The sequence below is a fragment of the Rattus norvegicus genome, chromosome 9 (genome assembly GCF_036323735.1).
Source record: "Rattus norvegicus strain BN/NHsdMcwi chromosome 9, GRCr8, whole genome shotgun sequence".
In the NCBI taxonomy this organism is placed as follows: domain Eukaryota; kingdom Metazoa; phylum Chordata; class Mammalia; order Rodentia; family Muridae; genus Rattus; species Rattus norvegicus.
The window spans coordinates 78,787,049-78,807,291 of NC_086027.1; the positions used below are offsets into that span (position 1 = coordinate 78,787,049).

At 39.8% G+C, this 20,243-nt stretch overlaps 1 protein-coding gene and 1 non-coding gene across 11 annotated transcripts in view; one reads left to right on the forward strand and one right to left on the reverse strand.

Annotated features, from left to right (window-relative positions):
- Positions 1-20,243, forward strand: part of Spag16 (sperm associated antigen 16) — a 919,670-nt gene that overhangs the window by 4,453 nt on the left and 894,974 nt on the right. For all 10 annotated transcript variants that reach the window (XR_005488954.2, XR_005488955.2, XR_010054628.1 and 7 more), the window contains exons 2-4: positions 10,684-10,730; positions 11,563-11,658; positions 16,229-16,347. Coding sequence is in view for 7 of the 10 variants with exons in the window: in XM_063267621.1 (XP_063123691.1) it covers positions 10,684-10,730; positions 11,563-11,658; positions 16,229-16,347 (262 nt within the window). In the remaining 3 variants the exon portion in view is untranslated. The remainder of the gene's footprint in view (positions 1-10,683; positions 10,731-11,562; positions 11,659-16,228; positions 16,348-20,243) is intronic.
- On the reverse strand, positions 8,288-8,415 carry LOC120094917 (small nucleolar RNA SNORA17). Its single transcript, XR_005489606.1, has one exon. It is a non-coding gene; the product is annotated as a small nucleolar RNA SNORA17 (small nucleolar RNA).

Here is a 20,243-nt window from a genome sequence, read left to right on the forward strand (position 1 = left end):
TTTGTTACAGCTTAGTGAAGGTGTTCGGGAGAAAGATCTCATGGCTGCAACAGTCCTTCTTCGTACCTGCTGGTTGTTATCAGGGACTCTTGTTTCTCTTGTGAAGGGCTTCATGATATAATTGCTTCTGTTTTAAACTTTCACAAGGTAAGCTGTCAGCAGGCATGACTTGGCTCTTTACTGTCACCACAGCATTTAGAGATCAAGTCAAGCGATGTATGAACTCCAGGTAGAATTTCTTGTTAGAAAAATACTTTCGGGGCTGGGGATTTAGCTCAGTGGTAGAGCGCTTACCTAGGAAGCGCAAGGCCCTGGGTTCGGTCCCCAGCTCCGAAAAAAAGAACCAAAAAAAAAAAAAAAAAAAAAGAAAAATACTTTCACTATTATAAGCTATCTGGGGACAAATAGTTGTCTATCGAACTTGTAGAAAGTCTGGTGGTGGTCATTAGTGATACTTTTAAAAGTCATAGTTTGAAGATATTTCAGTTGTACTAGTGACTAAGGACTGACTGCCTAGTAAGGTGTTGCTGTCCAGGAGTTCTGAATTTCAATTGTTAGATTCAGTCTGGCATGCATTTGTATTAAAGCAGCTAAAGGTTAATTGATGTTCCTGTTAGGTGTCAAAACCAAAACCTTTTCCAAAAAAGGAATTTCAAAATGAAGTACACACTTTAAAAAAGGGAAGCATTGTCTACAGCCATACCACCCTGAACGTGCCCAATCTCGTCTGATCTCGGAAAAAGGGAAGCATTGTCTTTTTCTCTGTCTCCACTCTCCAACTGTTGTCTAACACTATTTTGTCTTTCTGTGTATTCCCCCAGAAAGAATTTAGCATCGTAGGCTGTGTAGATGAGTTTGCTGCCTGCTTTATGGTCCCCACTGTCCCAGGAGCAGTCTCTCATGGCTGAGTGCAGTTAAAGTTAGGCTTTGCAGCATATTCAACTCTGGGTGCAGACCCAGTGTTAACAGCTATATGAGTAAGGATTGCAGAGCCACACTGGAAAAAGGCTGAAGCATTAGACTGGTATCCCATCTGACATAGCTGCTGTCTATGCAGTGCCTCACAGCAGGAGTAAGTTTCACTGATAACGTTTACTTTAAAAATTCTATCTTCATTGACTTTATTATTGTTTATTTTTTCATTTTGTTATTAAAAAACAAATGTCAATTAACTGAAAAGAAGTAGCTAATATAATGGACTTACAGGCATCTTTCCTTCCCTTCCTTTATTCCTTTGTTTTTTTCTTTAAAAAATTCTCTAGATACATGTTTACAAGTTTATAAAATGATACATTCTGAAATTTTATAATACCATAGACTATATTTGTGAAATACTTAGTAATTACTAATTAGTATGTCTCCAATTATCATCAGAAAAATTGTGTTTACATACTAGAATTTATCCTATATATATTCAAATAAAAAGATTTGGTAACTTTAATGCAGATTCTAGACCAACAGCCATGACACTAAACCCACTATGTATTAATGTCACTAGCTGTTTAGAGAGGAACACTGTAATGTACTGTGTCCTGTTGTCTATGTTAACTATAATGAATCACGAGGTTAGCTATAAATGGTGAGTTTAATGCAGTATATCTGGGTGAGCACTGAACTTCTTAGTGGCTAACAAGCTCCCAAGATGCTGTAGGTCTGGAGACTGTAATTGGAGTAGCGAACTTTGAGACAAATATCCTGACTTCTAGCCATTATATTTTCAGATACTGTTGGGCATGCTGGTACATGCCCACAATCCCGCCCTCAGAGTTCCGAGTAAAGGAGCAGCGGCGGCAGCTCCAGGGTAGCCATGCCAGGCTCTGTTTCCAAATCACCACCACTAAGACAGTGTCTGCTAGAGGAGTGGTGTGTAGAGCTCCTGCCGTTGTGTTTTCTGGCTTACCAATCAGAAAGATCCACTACTACCACCCAGCATGGACCTGTCCACTTTACATGTTAACTTACGGCTCCTTCAGCTCTGAGAAGACGTCCAAGCTTTCTAGCACCAGAGCAGCCAGGGGCTTTCTGTTATTGCCAAGTGTGGTGATTTGGCAGTAGCTTCTGTACCTATCCTGTGCTGATAGTTCAGAGGACTCACGAAGACTTGTTAGTAAATACTGCCACAAGTAAGACAGTGAGAAAGTGACAACAGGCATGCACTTCGTTTGTCACCGCTTATGTATATGTCTCAGTAAACTTTATTTAGGCTGGTATTCCTAAGGCAGGGAAGATGGCAATGACATTTGCTACTTATAGTACCCTTTCTGTTTGGGAAATAAAATGTTAATGAGGGAGGATCCCCGACTAGATTTTCTTTTTAATTGCTTCTGTGAACATTGGCTCTGAGAAGATGGCAAAGATTACAAGGTGATTTCTGTCTACGGAAGCCCTGGGAAGTTATAGAAAGCATAATTCGTGATGTTTGTTCTCGCTAAAGATGCTGCTGCCTGTGATCACTGCCTACAAGTGTGTCAGTGGAAGAGTATTTCATGGAAGGAGTTTGTTTACTGCTTTAAGCTGCAAATTGTTCATCGATTTCTGCCTGTGGCCCATTTGCAGAAGAACATGCTTGTGACCCATTAGGGCTGTCATCTCTGCTGTTGGTCCAGCTAAAGTGTCTCTGTGAAGCATCTGGTCTTGAAGTTGTGTCTTCTGAGGTACTATAATCGTGTCTGTGTTTCCTGACACTGTCAGAGCACGCATTGTAAACAGTGGCCTGTCTTTTACTGGAATTCACAAAATCAGGAACTAGGGCAAATTTTGCTTGTTTAGATAAAAGCATTTGCTCCCTCAATGACTAAGTACCAGGGAGTGTTTTGTCTGTAAAACCCTGAAGTCTCTAAGAAACTTGTGAATACATGGCAGAGTGGGAGCTGTGGTATCCATACCATAAGGTATCTGGCCTGGAAGTGGGAGGTGCTCTGGATGTAGACAGGAAGGCATGTCCATATAAGAGGCCACAGGAGGGCAGGAAATGAGACTTGGATCTGGAGTTCAACATTGCTACTCTTTTATTCTTTGAAGGAGAAGGCATTTACTGGGCGTAGACTTTTGCACTGCTCAGAGCCAGCTGGGCATCATTAGAACAGTCCAAATGCTCACCTATTTTCTCCCAGTGGAAAACAGCTCTGCATGCAAATCATGGAGAGCCTAATTGCCTGGGCGTTCCCTACCCAGGATCTCCTGTGAGATTAGGAAACAGGAGAGAAAGTTGCTCAGTAAAAGTGGAAGCAAAGTGTGTTTTTCCTTTCAGATGGTTGTCCATGACTTGCCCCTTCCCACCCTTGCTAGATTGCTCTCCAGAGGAATGCTTTACAAATTTTCACAAGTGCTGCTCCGCCAGATTCTGTTCCAAGTGTCGGGGCTCAGTATCCAAATGTAGTGCATTCCCCTTAGGAGGCCCTCCCTCTGAGGCTCTGGAAACAGCACTTCCGTGTGCTGGGCAGTTCTCTGTTTTCATTGGGTGGACCATGTAGTTGGCATCTGGCTACAAACCCATCTTACCCCGCCATCACAGAGGCTAGAGTCAAGGCTGTGGCTTCTCAGACTGTAGTGCACTATTGCACTCTCTCATTCCCATTCCCCCTTCTCCTCCCAATTTACACATTCACTGAGGTCTGTATTTCCAGTGACAAGCACACTTTTATGTTTATATAGAATCACAGTATTAGCTTGTGCATCTGACCATGTGTTGCTTGTTATCCAGACATCAGATGCATACAGATATCCACACCAAGATACAGCTGCTTTGTCAAGATTACTGTCCCAGTGCATGTGAGATGAGCTGCTCTGGGAAGCCTCTCTGTACAGATCACGTTGTGGATGCTGAACGATATCAGTCAAAGAGTGTATCAGCCCCTCTTTCTGATGCTTTGCTCTGATTTCATCTTTCTTCTTATTAATCTTTTGACCTTGGTTAAATTAATGATCAGCTCTCTAGCCTCTAGCTGTTTTATACTTCTCTCTCCATTGTGGTCCTCAAATTGAGCTATTTAAATGATTTTATTTAGCTGCTGGTAAGGTGTGCCCGAGAGTTGGAAAACAAATATCTGAGTTCATTACTGAGGATATTGAAACAAAATATTTGTATTTATATTATCTAGTAATATTAATAAACCCCATATACTTACTGGCCAGTGTAGAAACAGTAATGGCAGAATTTTTAGAATTGAACTCAAGAAACTTTGTCTCTGTTATTTATAGTCACACAAGCCCTAGGAAATCTTTTAATTTGATTTCTTAATTTTCATCTTAGAGATGACTGGGACATTGAATCTCATAGGGTCATTTTGAAAGTAAACATTGTTATACTCCATTGGAAACACTTCAGTGGATTATAAAGTGTTAGTTTTCTTATAATCTGTTTTTTTTTATTGTGGGGAAGCAATAGGTTCTTCATGATTAAAAATTATCATCTATGATACTTGCTGGATAGGCAGATAGGAGTTCCAAGTGTTATCTGACATTGCCAGTGTTCTGTGGACAAATCACATTTTCTCTATGTCACCATTTTAACAGCTCCCCTGTGGCATTAGCCTTCATAGGGGAAGTGTGTGCTTATTTGTAGTTTTAAAGTATGTGCAGAGGATTTCGTAATATTTACTTTGTTTAGGAATTTGTTATGTAAGTGTGGGAATAATGACATTATTTTCTGGAGACTGACAAGACATGCTATTGAAGTCACCTTGGGGTAGCCACTTTTCAGAAAAGACTAATGTCCTTTAGCTGAGCAAAGGGAATTTAATTTAAGTAAATAAAATATAGCAGAAAATGCAAATCTAGGACCCGAGGGAAATTTACAATGGGTTCTGTTTGTCCTTTCATCTAAACAATGAGGAAAGTTTCTCTATAGATGCTCTTCTTTTTCTAAGGTGAGGAAGGAATAATAATTTAAAAAATAGTTATACAGCCTTACATAATGCAAAGATTATTCTAATGATCTTCTCACATATTTTGTCTTTTGGGCCTTTTGAAAGCATATAGTATGTTAGCTGGACTATCCCTAAAATGCTAAGCATTTAATACTCCTCCTGGTATTCCTCTGGTATCCATGTTCTGTTTTGAGGTTCTGGAGATAGAACCCAGAACCTCATGTACACTCAGCAAGGTCATGGTTCTTTTGGTTTTGTTTTTGGTTGTTACTTTCTTTCTATTCATTATATACTAAATATTATCCCACACAACCTTTAATAGATTGAACTTGTGGCTTCTGAGGCTTGGCTTTTAATGCTCTTATGCCTTCTACATCATGTATTCCTAACTCTGATGTAAGCTTAGCTACTATGTCTAAAAGATGTTTGGTCAGCTTGTGAAGAAATTCACATGAAGACTGAACTAAGGTCTTAATCCAGTAGTCAGCTGTCCAATCGTCAGTCAGCTGTCCTATAAGTACATGCTTAGTTCAGATTTCCGATGACTGCCACCTCTAACCTCTAATGTGTCATCATGGTAGACCCCAAGAATCATCCAGCTAAGTAACTTATGAATTCTTGACCTTCAGTAACTGTGGCATAGCAAATGTTTACTGTTACCCTGCAAGCTTTATTGAAATATGATTGACTATAAATTGTTACATTCAAGTTGTACAATGTAAAACTTCTATACAAAATCTAGGACATTTGAGTACTTAATACATGTGATAGTTTGAATGACAGTTTTCTGTAAGAGCTGAGTTTTTCTCCCAGCCTCAAGCTCCCTAAAAACAGCGCTGTGATTCAGTGTATGTATGTATGTATGTATGTATGTATGTATGTATGTATGTATGGATGTGTGAATACACACACACACACACACACACACACACACACACACACACTCATCTTGGCCATAAGCTTTGGCTATTATCTGACTATTATAGACTAAGTAGCCATTTACTGTGTCCTAAGCTCCGCCCATGGCTGGCTACCTCTGCTCAGCTCCCTTACTTCTGACCTCCATGTTCCTGGACCCATTCTGCTGCCTGGCTCCTTCCTTCTTCCTATCGATGTCCCACCTTCTAGTTAGTCAGCTTTAATTGACAGGTGCTGCATCTATACAGCACACAAGAGATTTTCTCTACACTTTCCCCCATGGTCTCCAGTTGATGGTGCTAAGGCAGTATGTCTTATTGAAGGAAGCATGTCATTGGAGGCGAAAGTGTTTTATCCCAGCAACAGAAAAGCAACTAATACGTGCATTGTTTCCTATAGTCACGTTTTAAAAATGGTTGCTGTAGTTAGCATAGAGGATAATTTGCTCCATTATGATATCTTACAATTTCTATCTGCACCCTGCTTCATTGTCCTCTTTGTATCTTTCTCTCTGTACTGATCTTCATCTCCCACTGATCGCCATCTGATACCGTGTACCCGGGCATTATGGACTTGACATTCATATATTGATAATGTACATTTAGATTTCTCATATGAGAGAAAGCATGTAGCATGTGTCCTTCTGAGTCTCTTGTGGTTTTAATATGATGACTTTCAGTTCTGTTTTCCTGAAAAATGATATTATTTTTAATCTTTATAGCTGAACAGAATTCCATTGGGTGTAAATAGTGTCTATCTATCTATCTATCTGTCTGTCTGTCTGTCTGTCTGTCTGTCTGTCTATCTATCATATTTTCTTTATGGATTAATGGATATCTAAGCTACTCCCATGTTTTGGCTTTTGTGTACAGAGATGCCATACAGGCATTTCCTCAGATGCTAACTTCAGTCCTTTGGGTTTATATCCAGAAATGATAACTGGATTATGAATTAACTCTGATTTTCCTTTTTCATTGTTGTTTTTTAGCTCTTCATTTGGAGTAATAGGACTACTAAAAATTTATGCTCTTTGAAAATATCAAGTATATGAAACATTATTGTCACATGGGCCCCACGTGCTAGGCTTCCAGACTTACTAGCTTCATGATTGGAAATGTGTTCTCTGTAATCAACATTTATTTTTTCTCCACCCTTAACTACCTTCTACTTCCTTTTTCTTTTCCTTAAAAAGAAACTTTTTATTGGTTCTTAGTGAGTTTCACATCATGGCCCCCAATCCCATTCATCTTCCTTCCCCTTTTACCTGTCCTCCACCCTTGCAAACTCCTCACCAACAAAGAAAAAACAATCTCATTGTGGAAGTTATAATATGTCACAGTGTGTCCCACAGCCTACCCATTTGTTCACACATCTTTGCTTGCAAATGTTCATTGTAATAGGTCATTGGTCTGATATGAGTCCTCTGATCAGTTCTGCCATTCTCATGACTCTGGGGCTCTTTTGCCTGCCATAGTTGTCAAGGGCTGATGGAGAGGAGAAGGGCATCTCTCCCTCTCACATATTGCTCTAAGGCAGATAAATTGCTGGGCTAGCTCTCCCATGCTCACACCCTTGGGGCTGGCTCACCTGTGCTCTACCAGCTCCATTATGTTACCCAGGTGAAGGGCACCTTCAGCTTTCCCATCTGCCAATGATTTTGAGGGCAAAGGGAGAGGAGCAGATCTCTTGCCAATGCCACTGCACAGTAGACTAGAAGGCCAGCTCTTCCACAAGTGTCCTCTTCAGCCAGCTCACCCACAACTCTCACATCCAGGGTTAATCCTCACACCAACTATGCTGCCCAGGCAACAAGAAGGCCTGCTTTCCCAAGTGCTACAGTAGGCGAGGGGAAGGGCTAGCTCTCTCCCCTCATGACCCAGAGTCAGTTCACCTGCAGCTCCTGTTGTGTCAAGTACAGCATCTGGCTAAGGATTGGGTCAGCTTTCTGTCTGTTAGGCCCCCAGGGTCAACTATCCCATAAAGCCTACGTGAGAAGTGAGCAGTTCTGCACAGCTCTGATAACATATCCCCAGGCAGCAGCGCATATGCCTGGCTTTTGAGGTAACAGACCCCTGCTGCTTCAGGGCCACAGACAGAGTTGTGGCCAGCAGTGGCAGCAGAGACCAGGACCCCACCATGGTCCCAGGTAGCATCACCGAGTACTCACATCAGCATGTTCCTCACTACCCTCAAGTCCCCAGTCCTGCCTCTCATCATAGTGACCACATCTTTCTATTTTCTTTTTCCTTTCCATTTCTGCACCACTTACTTGCTCTTCTTAGTGGTGCTTGGGATCTCTGAATGTCTGAGATCATCTCAGGGTTGGTCTCAGAAATGCTATGCTTGGCTCATGTATTACGGCAACAGGAAGGGGTCATCAGGGGCATGGTCTGCCTCCAGCCCCAGGCATGCAAGGTCCAAGACTTGTGGTAATCTCAGGCTATCTTCCTGTCTGGGCTCCACAGCACGGGTGGTTGTTTCAGACTCACTTTTTTTCAGTGAACATTAGGCTACTACTCATTGAGACGTTCACAGGTCAGACTGCTGAGCATAGACATAGCCTCTCCTCTGTCTCCTTGGGATGCACACGTGACACAGTAGTCACACCTGCAGTGCCCCTAGGGGCAGAGTACTTTCTATTTCTTTAAGCTGAGCAACTTGTAGTTTCCAGCGATAACTGAGATCCAATGTGTTTCTTTGTCTCTGATTTAGTTTTGTTTGGTTTACTGTGTTCCAGTTTCAACTGCTCTGTAGTAATCAGTGTTTGCTTATTGTTCCTTTGAGCCGTGTGTGGTTGGAATTTGTGATGCATCAGTGTAGAGTAAATGCAGAGTTTGCAAACTGAGGTGCTAATGTAAGTATCAGAGTGGCCATGGAACTTGAATCACACATATATTCAGAGGACTTAAAATTGGTGGAGAAAAAAGTAACTTTGGCAGCCAGCATCTTGGTACTCCCTAAGGCATAGCTAGCAAGGCATTACAGAAAGAGAAAGAAATTCCTACTGGGAGTTGTTTTGCAGCAAAAGATAACTAGCCCAAGTAGTCATGTCTCTCCTTGGAGTATTTAATTTGGATCCAATGAAGTTATAAACAAATTTCAGGCATAGACAATCTGTGTGTGTTTGTTGCTTAGTCTTTGAACTAGTTACCTTTAAGCCTAATTACTTTCACCATATTATTGAGAGAGACACTCATACTTGACCACAGCATATTAATGGTTTGGTAAGTATCAGGTGCCTGGGGATTGGTCATAGGTGAATTAGAATTAAGGATCTCATGTGAGTGACAGGACTAGGCAGATAGTGAAGAGTGATGGGAGATTACAGAACTGAGTGTTAAGAATGTATCTAGAGGCTTAGAATCCCAGGTGAGACAAGTGGCAACCACTCCTATAGTATTTACCCCTCACGGGAATCCCTGCAGACCGTGGAGAGGCTGTGCAACTTCACAAAGCCTGAAATCCAGGGCTGATTCCCAACTTTGGTGCAGGGCCTTGAAAGTTGTATCTTTGAGTTGCGACTTGTAAAATGGAGAGACTAGCTCCAGACTCATACAGTGTGAGGAGTTAATGTCTTAGTGCATGGGAAACAGGTAGGTCCTATTCCTATTAAATGCTGTCTGTTATTGTTACAAATAACAAAACCTGTCATTTATATGTAATACATATATATCCACTTCAGAAATAAAACAGTTAATGTAACCAACAGAAAACTAAAAATGGATTAATTTCATCTTTGATTTTAATAACCATTACTGTATATTCAAATGTCTAATTCACAATATTTAAGCTTAGCATCTCAATTCAAGAGTATTAGTTCTAAAACAGTTTGCTGAGAAAACCATGCTTCTGGAGCTGTTGCCGGCATTTACTATTATCCCGGAGTGTAATGTTCACTAGTTCATTTCTTAGTAGAGTCACGCAGCGTTTACCGTTCACACGGCAGCACTTCCAGAACTCCTTGTTGCTGGGATCATTTTTAGAACAATATTTTGGGCATTTATAAAATATTGAAATGATTTCTATGTAAGCTTTATATAACATACTATAAGCAGAACTTTGCTATAAGCAGAATTTAGACACCTAGATGTATTTCAAAAGTAGAGATTTAAGTTTGATTTGTATAAACATAAATGTGTCTTTCACGTTTTCTTCAATATTGGGTGCCTACTTATAATTCACTTATAATACTTCCAGCTACGTAGTGAAGCTATGTTACATGACTATTTAGAAGCTTTTGAAAATTTGATTTTTATTTGGATAATAAGAAAGCTTGCTATTGCCTTATAGTTTCTTATTTATTGTTCTGTGAGAGCTTGCACACATACACATGTACAACGGTGTGTGTGCATGTGTGCATGCGTGTGTGTGTGTGTGTGTGTGTGTGTGTGTGTGTGTTCCTCTGTAAGTTCAGTCATATTCATGCCATGGTATGGAAATCAGAGGACAACCTCCAGTATCTGTCTCCACTTCCCACCTTTTAGGAGACGGTGACTATTGTTCATTGCTGCCCTTGGAGCTCGCTGACTTTTAAGTCTCTGAACAAGGGTCTTCATGCTCACATGGCCAGCACACTACCCACTGGGTACACACCCAGCCTTCTTTCCAATTCATGTTATCTTATTGATATTCTGTATTTTTAAAGTATTCTTAGAATCAAACTGGAAATTATAAGATAATATTCATTCAAGCAGATATAAATGTAGTTTCCCATGGACTAATTGAGATTATTTATATCTAAATTTAAAGGTCTTATGGAGAAAAAAGGTTGAAAATTAAATTATATCTATTTACAAGTTTCATATTGAAGTAATTATATCCAGTACTGAAGTCAAGTAAATTTAATATAATAACATTATTCCACTTTTTTTGCATTTAAACTTGACAAAATACTCAGAGGTCACCATAACTGAAACATCAGAAGATGAATGTGAATATGAAGAGGTAACTGGGTAACTTTACATCTTGGTAGTTTACTGTAGTCATTCTTATGAATGGTTTGTCTTATTTTCTGGGGCACATAAGGACTTTGTTTAAGATAAACTAGTTTTTGAACAGAAGTTATGTATTGGCTGATTATGAGTGAAGTGGGAAAAGTCCTTTAAACATGGGCACTGACTGGGCTGTCTGCCTGTTTTTGTTCCCCCAGAATCATTCCTCATACTCAGAGCGTGTGACCTCCCTTGTCTATGGCCCATAGGTGGTCATTCAAATGCAGAAATCTTCCCAGCATCCAGATTGTTCTTATTGGGGATTGCCAGGTTGTCAGAACCACTTGGAGCTTAGTGGTTAGCTTTCTTCTACCCTAATTTAGCTCTGTAAAACATGCTCCTGTGTCAGCATTTTCCATTAATTCCTTATTCTCATTATGCTGAATTCCATATCAGCACTAATTAAAAATGATGCTTTTTGTTTAGTTCCTTAGTACAAGAGGTTGTGTGAGACCTGCTCAATATTGTGCCCTATTTCTTGGTCAACTAGACTCTAAAAATTGGTCTGGAAAACTCCATAAAGAAAGAATATGTTTTAAATTACTTTATTGTAGTCTGTTGTTATGATTGTTATGTTACTATTATTAACATTACTGATTTCCTATTGTGCCTAGATTATAAATTAAACTTTATTGTATGTTTATATGGGAACAATAGTATATTTAAGGTTGGGAACTAACATAGTTTGAAGTACTACAGGTTGTCTGAGACTGCATCCCTCATATAAGCTCAGGACTGCTATATGGTACTTGACATCTCTGCCCATTCCTCTTGCCCTTGTCTAGATACCAGATGACAATTTCAGCATTCCAGAAGGAGAAGAAGATCTGGCAAAAGCAATTCACATGGTTGACGAGCAGGCCACAGACACGCACATTTTGGTGAGAATTTTGAACACTACTCTCACTCATAGCTCAGTGGGAACACATTCTCATGAAGCTTTGAAAGTAACAGCTTCAAATTACGAAACAGAATACTATCTAAGATATCTTTTCACTTCCATTAATTTTCATAACTCTCCACTTTAAGTAAGCTTTATCTATTCTTTGCAACATCTTCATTCAATGCCTACTCTTATGTGAGTTTCCAACAATTAATACCTTCCCTGAGAACTGATTAATCCATCTTTAATTCCTGACATCTTTTCTAGTTTTTCCATTTCCAGGTTTGTGTTCATTTGTGTTTTCTTTATTTTTTCTACTTTTACTTTTAGATCTTGAACTGCTTTATGCAATTCCTTCACTGTGTTTTCTTTTCTTTACGGGACTTATTTGTTTCTTCTTTAAGGGCTTTTACCTGCTTACCTGTGTTTTCATGTATTTCTTTCAGTGAGTCACTTATGTCCACATTGAAGGACTCTGTTATCTTCAGGAGATAGGATTTAGGTGGGCGTCCTGATGTTCAGGTTGGTGTACTCAGGGCTTGCTGTGCTGGCAGAACTGGGTTCTGATGATGGACACACATATTGGCCTTTGTTGCTTATGGTCTTGTGCTTGCCACTCACCATCTGGTTATCCTTTGTTTGCTGGTCTGGGTGACCCTGTCTGGAGTTTGCTTCTTTTGTCCCCGGGTTGCTTCTGGTCTCCTGGTAGGCTTGTGGCTGTATTGACCTCCAGTGAGGCCTTCCAACTGGAGCGTCTTCAGAGGGGCAGAGAAGCTGCTGATCTGTTGCCCTGGCTGCAGTAGATCTCCTGGGAGGCCTTCAGACTGTTGGGTCTTCAGAGGAGCAGTCAAGCTGTTGTCTTTTGTAAAGCTGTTCTCTGTGGTTTCTGTTTCCTTGTGTGCAGCAGAACAGTTTTTTGGGTCAGTTGCCCTGCATGCCACAGAGCCTCCAGGAGATCTTCAGACTGTGATGTCCCTTACCCAATTGTCCTGCATACAGAGGAACTCCTGGGATGCCGTCAAGCTGTGGTGTCCTGGGTGCAGTGGATCTTCGGTGATGTCTCCTGCTGTGGTGTCAGGTGCCCTGAGTGCATCAGATCTCCTGAATGGCTCAGGGAGTAGTATCAAATGCTTTGAGTACAGAAGACCTTCTGAGATGCCTCAGGATATGGTGTATTCCTGGGAGAAACTAGCTAGCAGTCTGTCCCAGCAGAAAGGATTAGGCAGAAGGGGATTGTTATTCGGAGGACAGGGGTTTTGGGGTGTGATGGGTCCTCGAGTGCACTGGGCTCCCAGTGGCAGCTATGGGATTTTGGGAGGGTTCTTACCAAATGCTCTGAGTGCAGTTGATCTTCTGGGTTGCTTCAGGATATGATCTATTCCAGGGAGCAGACTAGCTAGCAGTCTGTCACAGCAGAAATGCAAGGGTATTTTTCTTGAGAGATGTTATCTCTTCCCAAATGATTCCAGCCTATGCTAGGCTGACATAAAAACCAAGGAGAAGAGTTGTCCAAATAGCTAATCATATACTAATTCTATCCCTAAATATATCACTCCATGCATCCTTCAAAAAGCTCACTTCATCAGAAAAGGAAATCTGGCAGGGTTAGCAACTTTCTGAATATAAGATGTTGTAGTAGTGGGAATTGGTCCACTATCATCAAATGGTGAAGTCTTCCTGTATAGGACTTGATGGCTGAGGAACATCTGTGCTGATTTTCTGCTAAGTGAGGCAGAGCTAGTGCCTGCTTCCCTTTGGTTAGTGCATGGTGCTTTAAGGACCATCACTACTTTAAAGTTTTTATTTTTAGTTATTTTTAAGAAGTATTTATTTTCTGTATATGATATACTGTAGCTGTCTTCTGACACACCAGAAGAGGACATTGGGTTACAGATGGTTGTGAACCACCATGTGGTTGTTAACCACCATGTCGTTGTTGAGAATTGAACTCAGGACCTCTGGAAGAGCAGTCAGTTCTCTTATTAACCACTGAACCATCTCTCCAGCCATCCCCTCTCCTTTTTATAAAGTCAGCTATATACAATGTATGTTCCTGCTACATTCTACAATTCTAGAATATCACCCATTAATTTCTGTATTAGTAACTGAAGAAAATGAAGCATTTAAAAATTGTTATTTATAGGCTGCGAAATTTGCAAAATAAAATGGATTCAAATTGAATCACCAAGTCATAACAAAAGATTTAAGATTAGGGAACCAAGGCCTCTAAGAATGAACTTTAAGAAGTCATCAACAGCAGTTACTTACAGCCAACCACTGTACTGAGCCCAGGGACCCCAGTGGAAGAGTTAGGGGAAGGACTGAAGGAGCTGAAGGGGTTGCAACTCCATAGGAAGAACAATGTTAACTAACTGGACAACCGAGAGCTTCCAGGGGCTAAACCACCAATCAAAGAGTATATATATAGAGAGGGAGCCAGGTCTCCAGATACATATGTAACAGAGGATGGTTCTATATGACATCAATGGAAGGGGAAGCCCTTGGTCATGTGGAGGCCCCAGCATAGGGCGATACTAGAGCAGTGAAGTGGGAGTGGGTGAGTGGGTGGAGGAGCACCCTCATAGAGGCAAAGGAGACTTGGGAAAGGGGAATGGGGATGGGATCTTGTAGAGTGGTGACTGGGAAGGGGGATATCGTTTGAAATGTAATTGAATAAAATTATTAATAAAAATTAAAAAGTAGAGGACATTTTTAAAATTAAACACATGAACAAAAAAAAATTAAAGAAAAAAATCATCAACATTGGTTCTTTTGGGTTTTGTGTGTCGTTTTTTCCTGTTCAGCCCAGCATGTTTCCAGAAGTGTTAATGGGTGGATTGGCTACATGAGATGGTAACAGGGAAACTTTCACTTCTAAATGGGTCCTGTTTTTGTGTTGGCCTTTCTTACTGATGACCACATCCTAGGGATGCATGCCTGAAGAAGCCAGCCTAGTTACTGCTTGGTTTGAAAAGGATTGTGTGAATGGCATCGCGTAAAGACTCTCACACAGTGGTGTTGCGGTCAGCCAGTCATTAGCAGTGTTTCTGCTGGGCCTGTGGATTGGATGTGTGTGCACGCTGAGTGGATTTCCAGTGTCTACACAGCATGGAAGCATTGCTTTCGAGATGCACAAATGGCGTAGTGGATACTCATCTTGGAATACAATGAATTTTAGAAAAATTTCAAAAGAGCAAAGCTGTATGGAAGATGAATGTGAATGTATTCTCTGAGGAGTCACATCCTGACGGAGGGAGAGCAGTTATTTATAGTGTCGCAAGACCTCAAAAGTACACTTACTGTTTGCAGATGTATGGCCACTCTGAAGGACTGCAGGCTAATAACCTCCGTGGATCAACTCTTCTGAGAAACCGTTTTATCTCTAGAAGTTGTAATTAGTTTTTAATTGTTATTACATTTTACAATTCACTCTCCACTGCATCTCATGTTCACCCAGTTTCCACTGTTGAAGGTACAAATCGTGTAAAATCTTTGTGCATTTGTTTTTAAAAAAGCAGACTGCAAAAATGTGTTTTAACATTGATGTTTTGAATGTGAACGCTGTACCCAGAGTTCTCTCTGAAACCTCCTGTGTAAATGAAAGGCTACCCTTTGCAGGGCTGAGTTAGTGATGGTAACATTTCTTGAGATCTCAGCTCTGTAGTTGGTCACAAGATGCATTGGTGACTCAACATGGCTTTTACAGACATCTTTAAACGGCCTTAGGGGGTTACACTTGGTACTGTTGTTGATTTCACTTACAAAGCTCAACTCGTCTGTCTCCTCATAGTGGGGGATGTCTGTTCCTTTTATCTTGACCTTTTCCCCAATAAATATCCTCTGTCTGCTCATAACTAATACTCATCAATTGCTATTAGTATATCTGGAAATTCATACTTATAAAATATGTAATATCACCAACTTTGTTGAATGCAATGGCCTCTGCACTGTTATATTAAATGTTTTTCATATCTAAGTCTCCTTTTAAAAATGTAAAGAAATGAATCAGATTTTTTTAAACACACTTAAAATCTTCTTTTCACATTTTGAGATTTTGATTTTGATTCCTTAAGAATCTAGAGTGAGGATTTTCATCTGTCATTTCAAAATTTGAGTTTTTGTCTTTGTGGATATGGCCCAAATCCCACTCATACAGGGAAACCTTCCTCTCTGCCAGTTCTTGCATAGTTACAGTACTTTGCACAATACTTACCTCGTGTGGGATTTTCCTGTCTTCAAGTCTCAGCCCTTACATTGCTAAATACTTAACTGCTGTTTTTCAGAGTGTGTTAGATATTCACATGTGAGCTCCCCTGCCACAGGTACACACACACACACACACACACACACACACACACACACACACCTACCTAATTATCTATATTTTGACTCTATCCACTTAATTGCATTGGGAATAAGAGATGGTTTGTTTCACCAATGCTTTATTACTGGTCATTAAAATAGACCTGGGTATATAATACTTGAGAAAAATATTGTTAAAAAGGAGTAAATGAAAGGTCTATAATCTTGATGTTAATAGAAGAAATAATTGTAAATTTAAATTTCAGGAACAACAGACCATTCTTCCTTCAAGGCATGTAATGCAAGAAGCCATAGAAGACTTTCTTTGCAATTTTCTGATCAAAATGGGAATGACCAGGACTCTGGACTGCTTTCAGGCCGAATGGTAAATTATGTGGATAAGCAGAGCTCCAGAAATGCTAACACCATTTACATGTATAAATTTAACTTTCTTGAAGAACTTTACAGTTGTGCTTTCGTTTCTGTTGCTGTGATAAAATACAAAAGCACCTAAAGGAAGAAACCTTCTTTGGAGGTCGGTTTAAGTTACGCTCTATTACGTATGAGGCATTAAGGCAGCTGTTTACATTGTAGCTGCAGTCAAGAAGCACGGACCATCGAATACATGTCGATGCTCAGTTCACCTTCTCTCTTAGTCCGGGATTCCCTGCTATGGCAGGGTTCTCTCAGACCCACCAGTGATATGTAATGACGCAGAGACTCTTCAATATCTTAAAGCTTTGCCTTTTACCTAGAGCGGTCTCTCAGCCACTCTAAGCGTAACCACACTGATCCTGGCAGTACTTCCTGCCGCAATATCTCTCTGCTCGCTCCACTCTGGTCTGTCAGTTTCCCTCCTTGTCCATTGGCTGAATCTCCCAGCTCTGTTTCTTCTAGCGGCATTCCTCTCTCTTCCTGGAAGTTCTGCTTTCCACTTCCTGCACAGCTATTGGCAGCCAGATCCTTAATATGGCAAATCAGATACAATTCTAGCTTGCCTTAGGCAGACGAGGAAGTACGAATATTTACAAAACTTGAGATCAGTGATGGGCCATAGACATAGCAATACCAAGATCCTGCCAGCATTTAGCTCTCTGCAGGTAAAGAATTAAAAATTGAATCTACAGAGACATACCTTTGTCTGCCCAGGTAATGGTTCTGTTCACAGTTAAGGTGGATCTTTGTATATGAACAAAATGTAAATAATTGTACAGCAGCATATTCAGAGTCCCATCTCCTAGGTGACCGTAGACCTCGTCACGTTTACAATTAACACCATCAATTTGAACTTCTATATGAGGATAGAAATTGTTCCAGTCTCCATGTTGAAACCATGTTACCCACACACAGTTGTCAGGGCATCCTTCCCAACAAAGCTTTCTGCGACAGCCCCGCCAGGGTTTGGCCTTAGCTTCTCTTCAATGATCAAGGCGATGAAATGTCCTCTGGAGTTAAATAGCAAGAAGTCATTTTTGAAATATTTTCTTCTTGGTTTTTACATAATTTATACTTGTATCATTTTTTATATTTAGATATTCCTCTAACACTCTTTTTTTACTTATAGTGAAAATGTTTTTTTCTATTTATATAGCTGACAGATTATTATTCTAATAATATTTGATTTGAAGTAAATTGAATTGTCTCTTCAAATATTACCCCAACTTAATGTTGTTAAAACTAAAAACTTAGTGTCTGATTGATTGTGAAAATCAGCAGGCATGCTGTCTTTTTACATATATAATTATTTAATTGTCTTTGGCTTCCTAACATTCTTTAAAAATAGTAAATGGTAAGACACAAGTGCTATTTTTACCAGATATTGAGTATTATAGAAAGTGGAGTTTATATAAAATATGCTTACAGAGTTTTGTAGCTGAATTCTATTTTTTAAAATGTATCAATGATACAAGTTTACCTTTCACTTTTTTTTTGTATGCTGAGAATAGGTACCCAGAACCAATCAGTTTTGTTTTGTTTTTATTTTTATTTTTTGCAAATAGCATTATTTCTTCTGTATTGACACTTCTCCCAAGTCCCTCAGATCAACCAGATTTCTTCTCAAACTTTCTTACTTTGACCTATAATGAAATGCATTTCATGAGGAGATTGAGTCCTTGCTTGCTCTGTAATTCCTGCTGACTTTCTGTGTGGAGTTCTTTTGTCATAGCCTCCCAAATACTCATGGTTCAGTTGGTATTGGCTGGCGGAATGTGTTTTTACAGTAGAAAAACAAAATGCAAAGAATATAGAGTCGTTGTGAATTCATGTTCTCTTACAAAAGTAGCACAAATACTGGCCTGTTGTTAGGAAAAAACAGAAAAAAAAAACCCTAACAAGAATCTGGGCAGTTAATTTGACTTATTTTACTATTCAAACAATAATCCAGTATGTCTTGTAAATATAGTACCAGAAAAGTATTATCTGGGAGCAACATCTTGCCTGCTTCTTGTTTATAAGTAACATTTTACTGGAATTCAGCTGTGATATCTTGTACTTATTAGAAATGACTGTATTCATGTTGTAAAAGCAAATTCTAATTAGTCACAATGGAGACCAAGTGAATGGGGAAGTAGAAAGCATTTCCTCTAAGTTCTAAATTATTAGTATTACAGATTTTCCAACAAAAGTCCTCAAATTATGTGCATGATACATGTATATATATATATATATATATATATATATATACTATGCATTTTACACAATGACACATATAAGTGCATATATGTCAGTGTGGTAGAACTTTATTTATGGAGCACTAAAATGCTTCCCCTATAGTGTGTTCAATGCTAGTTTATGTTCTTTAGAAGTACTCACATCCAAAGTAACTGATGGTTCAGGGCAAAACTGAAGAGGTTGGGAATAAGAAAAGAGCAGTGTATGTCTGAAGTCCCTCTCCCCTCCCTGTGTGGACAGCTCTCCGTGACCATGTCCTATCGCTCACATGGTGCCTGTCTTGAGGACTCAGTGGTTTGTGTCACCATCACCCTCTGACTCGAGCACAATGCCTTCTCCCATTACCTTCTCCTCCATTTTCAATCCTGGATTCTCTTAGTTTGGTCTCTGTTCCTATCATTTCATCTATAATAGAGCTGTGCTAAAGATTCAGTTGGGGTATTAAGACATGGAGTTATTTATGGCATTTAATTACTAACTTAATTTGGTGCAAATGAATGTGATTATAAATTAGTATATTCCTTTAATGGATGAGCAAAGACAAATACTGCAGCTTTTGACTAATAACACTTGGCGTACTGTAATGACGCTGGTTCGGGTAATATAGTTACAACTTCCTGGGAATGGGAAAGTTTATTTAAAATGAAAGCCCAGAATTAAGATTAATTTTGAAATAGTCCCTCACATTGCTCTCTGTGTGTAGATGGTGTGTGTAGTGTGATTACACACTGATTCTCAGCTTGTAACCTCTTCATCATTTAAACCTACTGATGTTTCTTCTGTTGGTGGACAGTTGATTTCTGGTAATTGATTTCCCCCATCACCATTAAATTAAACACAGGATGTCATGACACTTACCATGCTAACTCTTATGATTTACAGTATGCCAAATCTGAGCAGTTCAACATACCTGGATAGGTTTATACACTAAGATATGCAGGGAAATATTTAGACTATAAAGTTAGTAAAAATAAAAAAATACACTATCTAAATGTTAGTGGCATAAAATAGTTAAAATGGTGTTGTCTTAGACTAATAATTGCTTAAGAAATTGAGTTTTACCATTTTTATTAGCACATTCTGCTCTTACGCACCATTCGCTTACTTCTTCCAACAGCTGGATATGGCTGCTTCATTTCATGGATGAGGGCTTAGAGAGGATGGAAATCTCTCAGTAAATGCCAGCAAGTCGTGGCCAGTAAAGTGGCAGAGTCAGCCAGGCCAGACTGATCTCCAGTACCACTCTCCCTAACTTCAATTCCTGGATAGAGCCTGGACGAGTTTACAATGTGTCTTGATTTAGAGCTCAGATTTGTATTTGGTTTCTGTCTTGTCATTACAAGGGCACCACTAACGTCTTGAACTTGATGGCCTACTTTGACTTTCGTCTATTTCAGCACTGAAACCTTTCACAGTGACTTTCCCATTGCCACTTCCAGTGGTAGTTCCAAGCTTCTGTCAGTGTTCACTTCTGTTAGCTTCACTTCTTCCTTATTGGGACTTTTTCCTCATTTGAGCCCTTGGTCATTACTCTCATAGTTTCTCTTACTGCTTTGGCCTTAGATTCTTTTCACAGTGTTTGCCTTCTCCACTCAACTCAATGGTGAA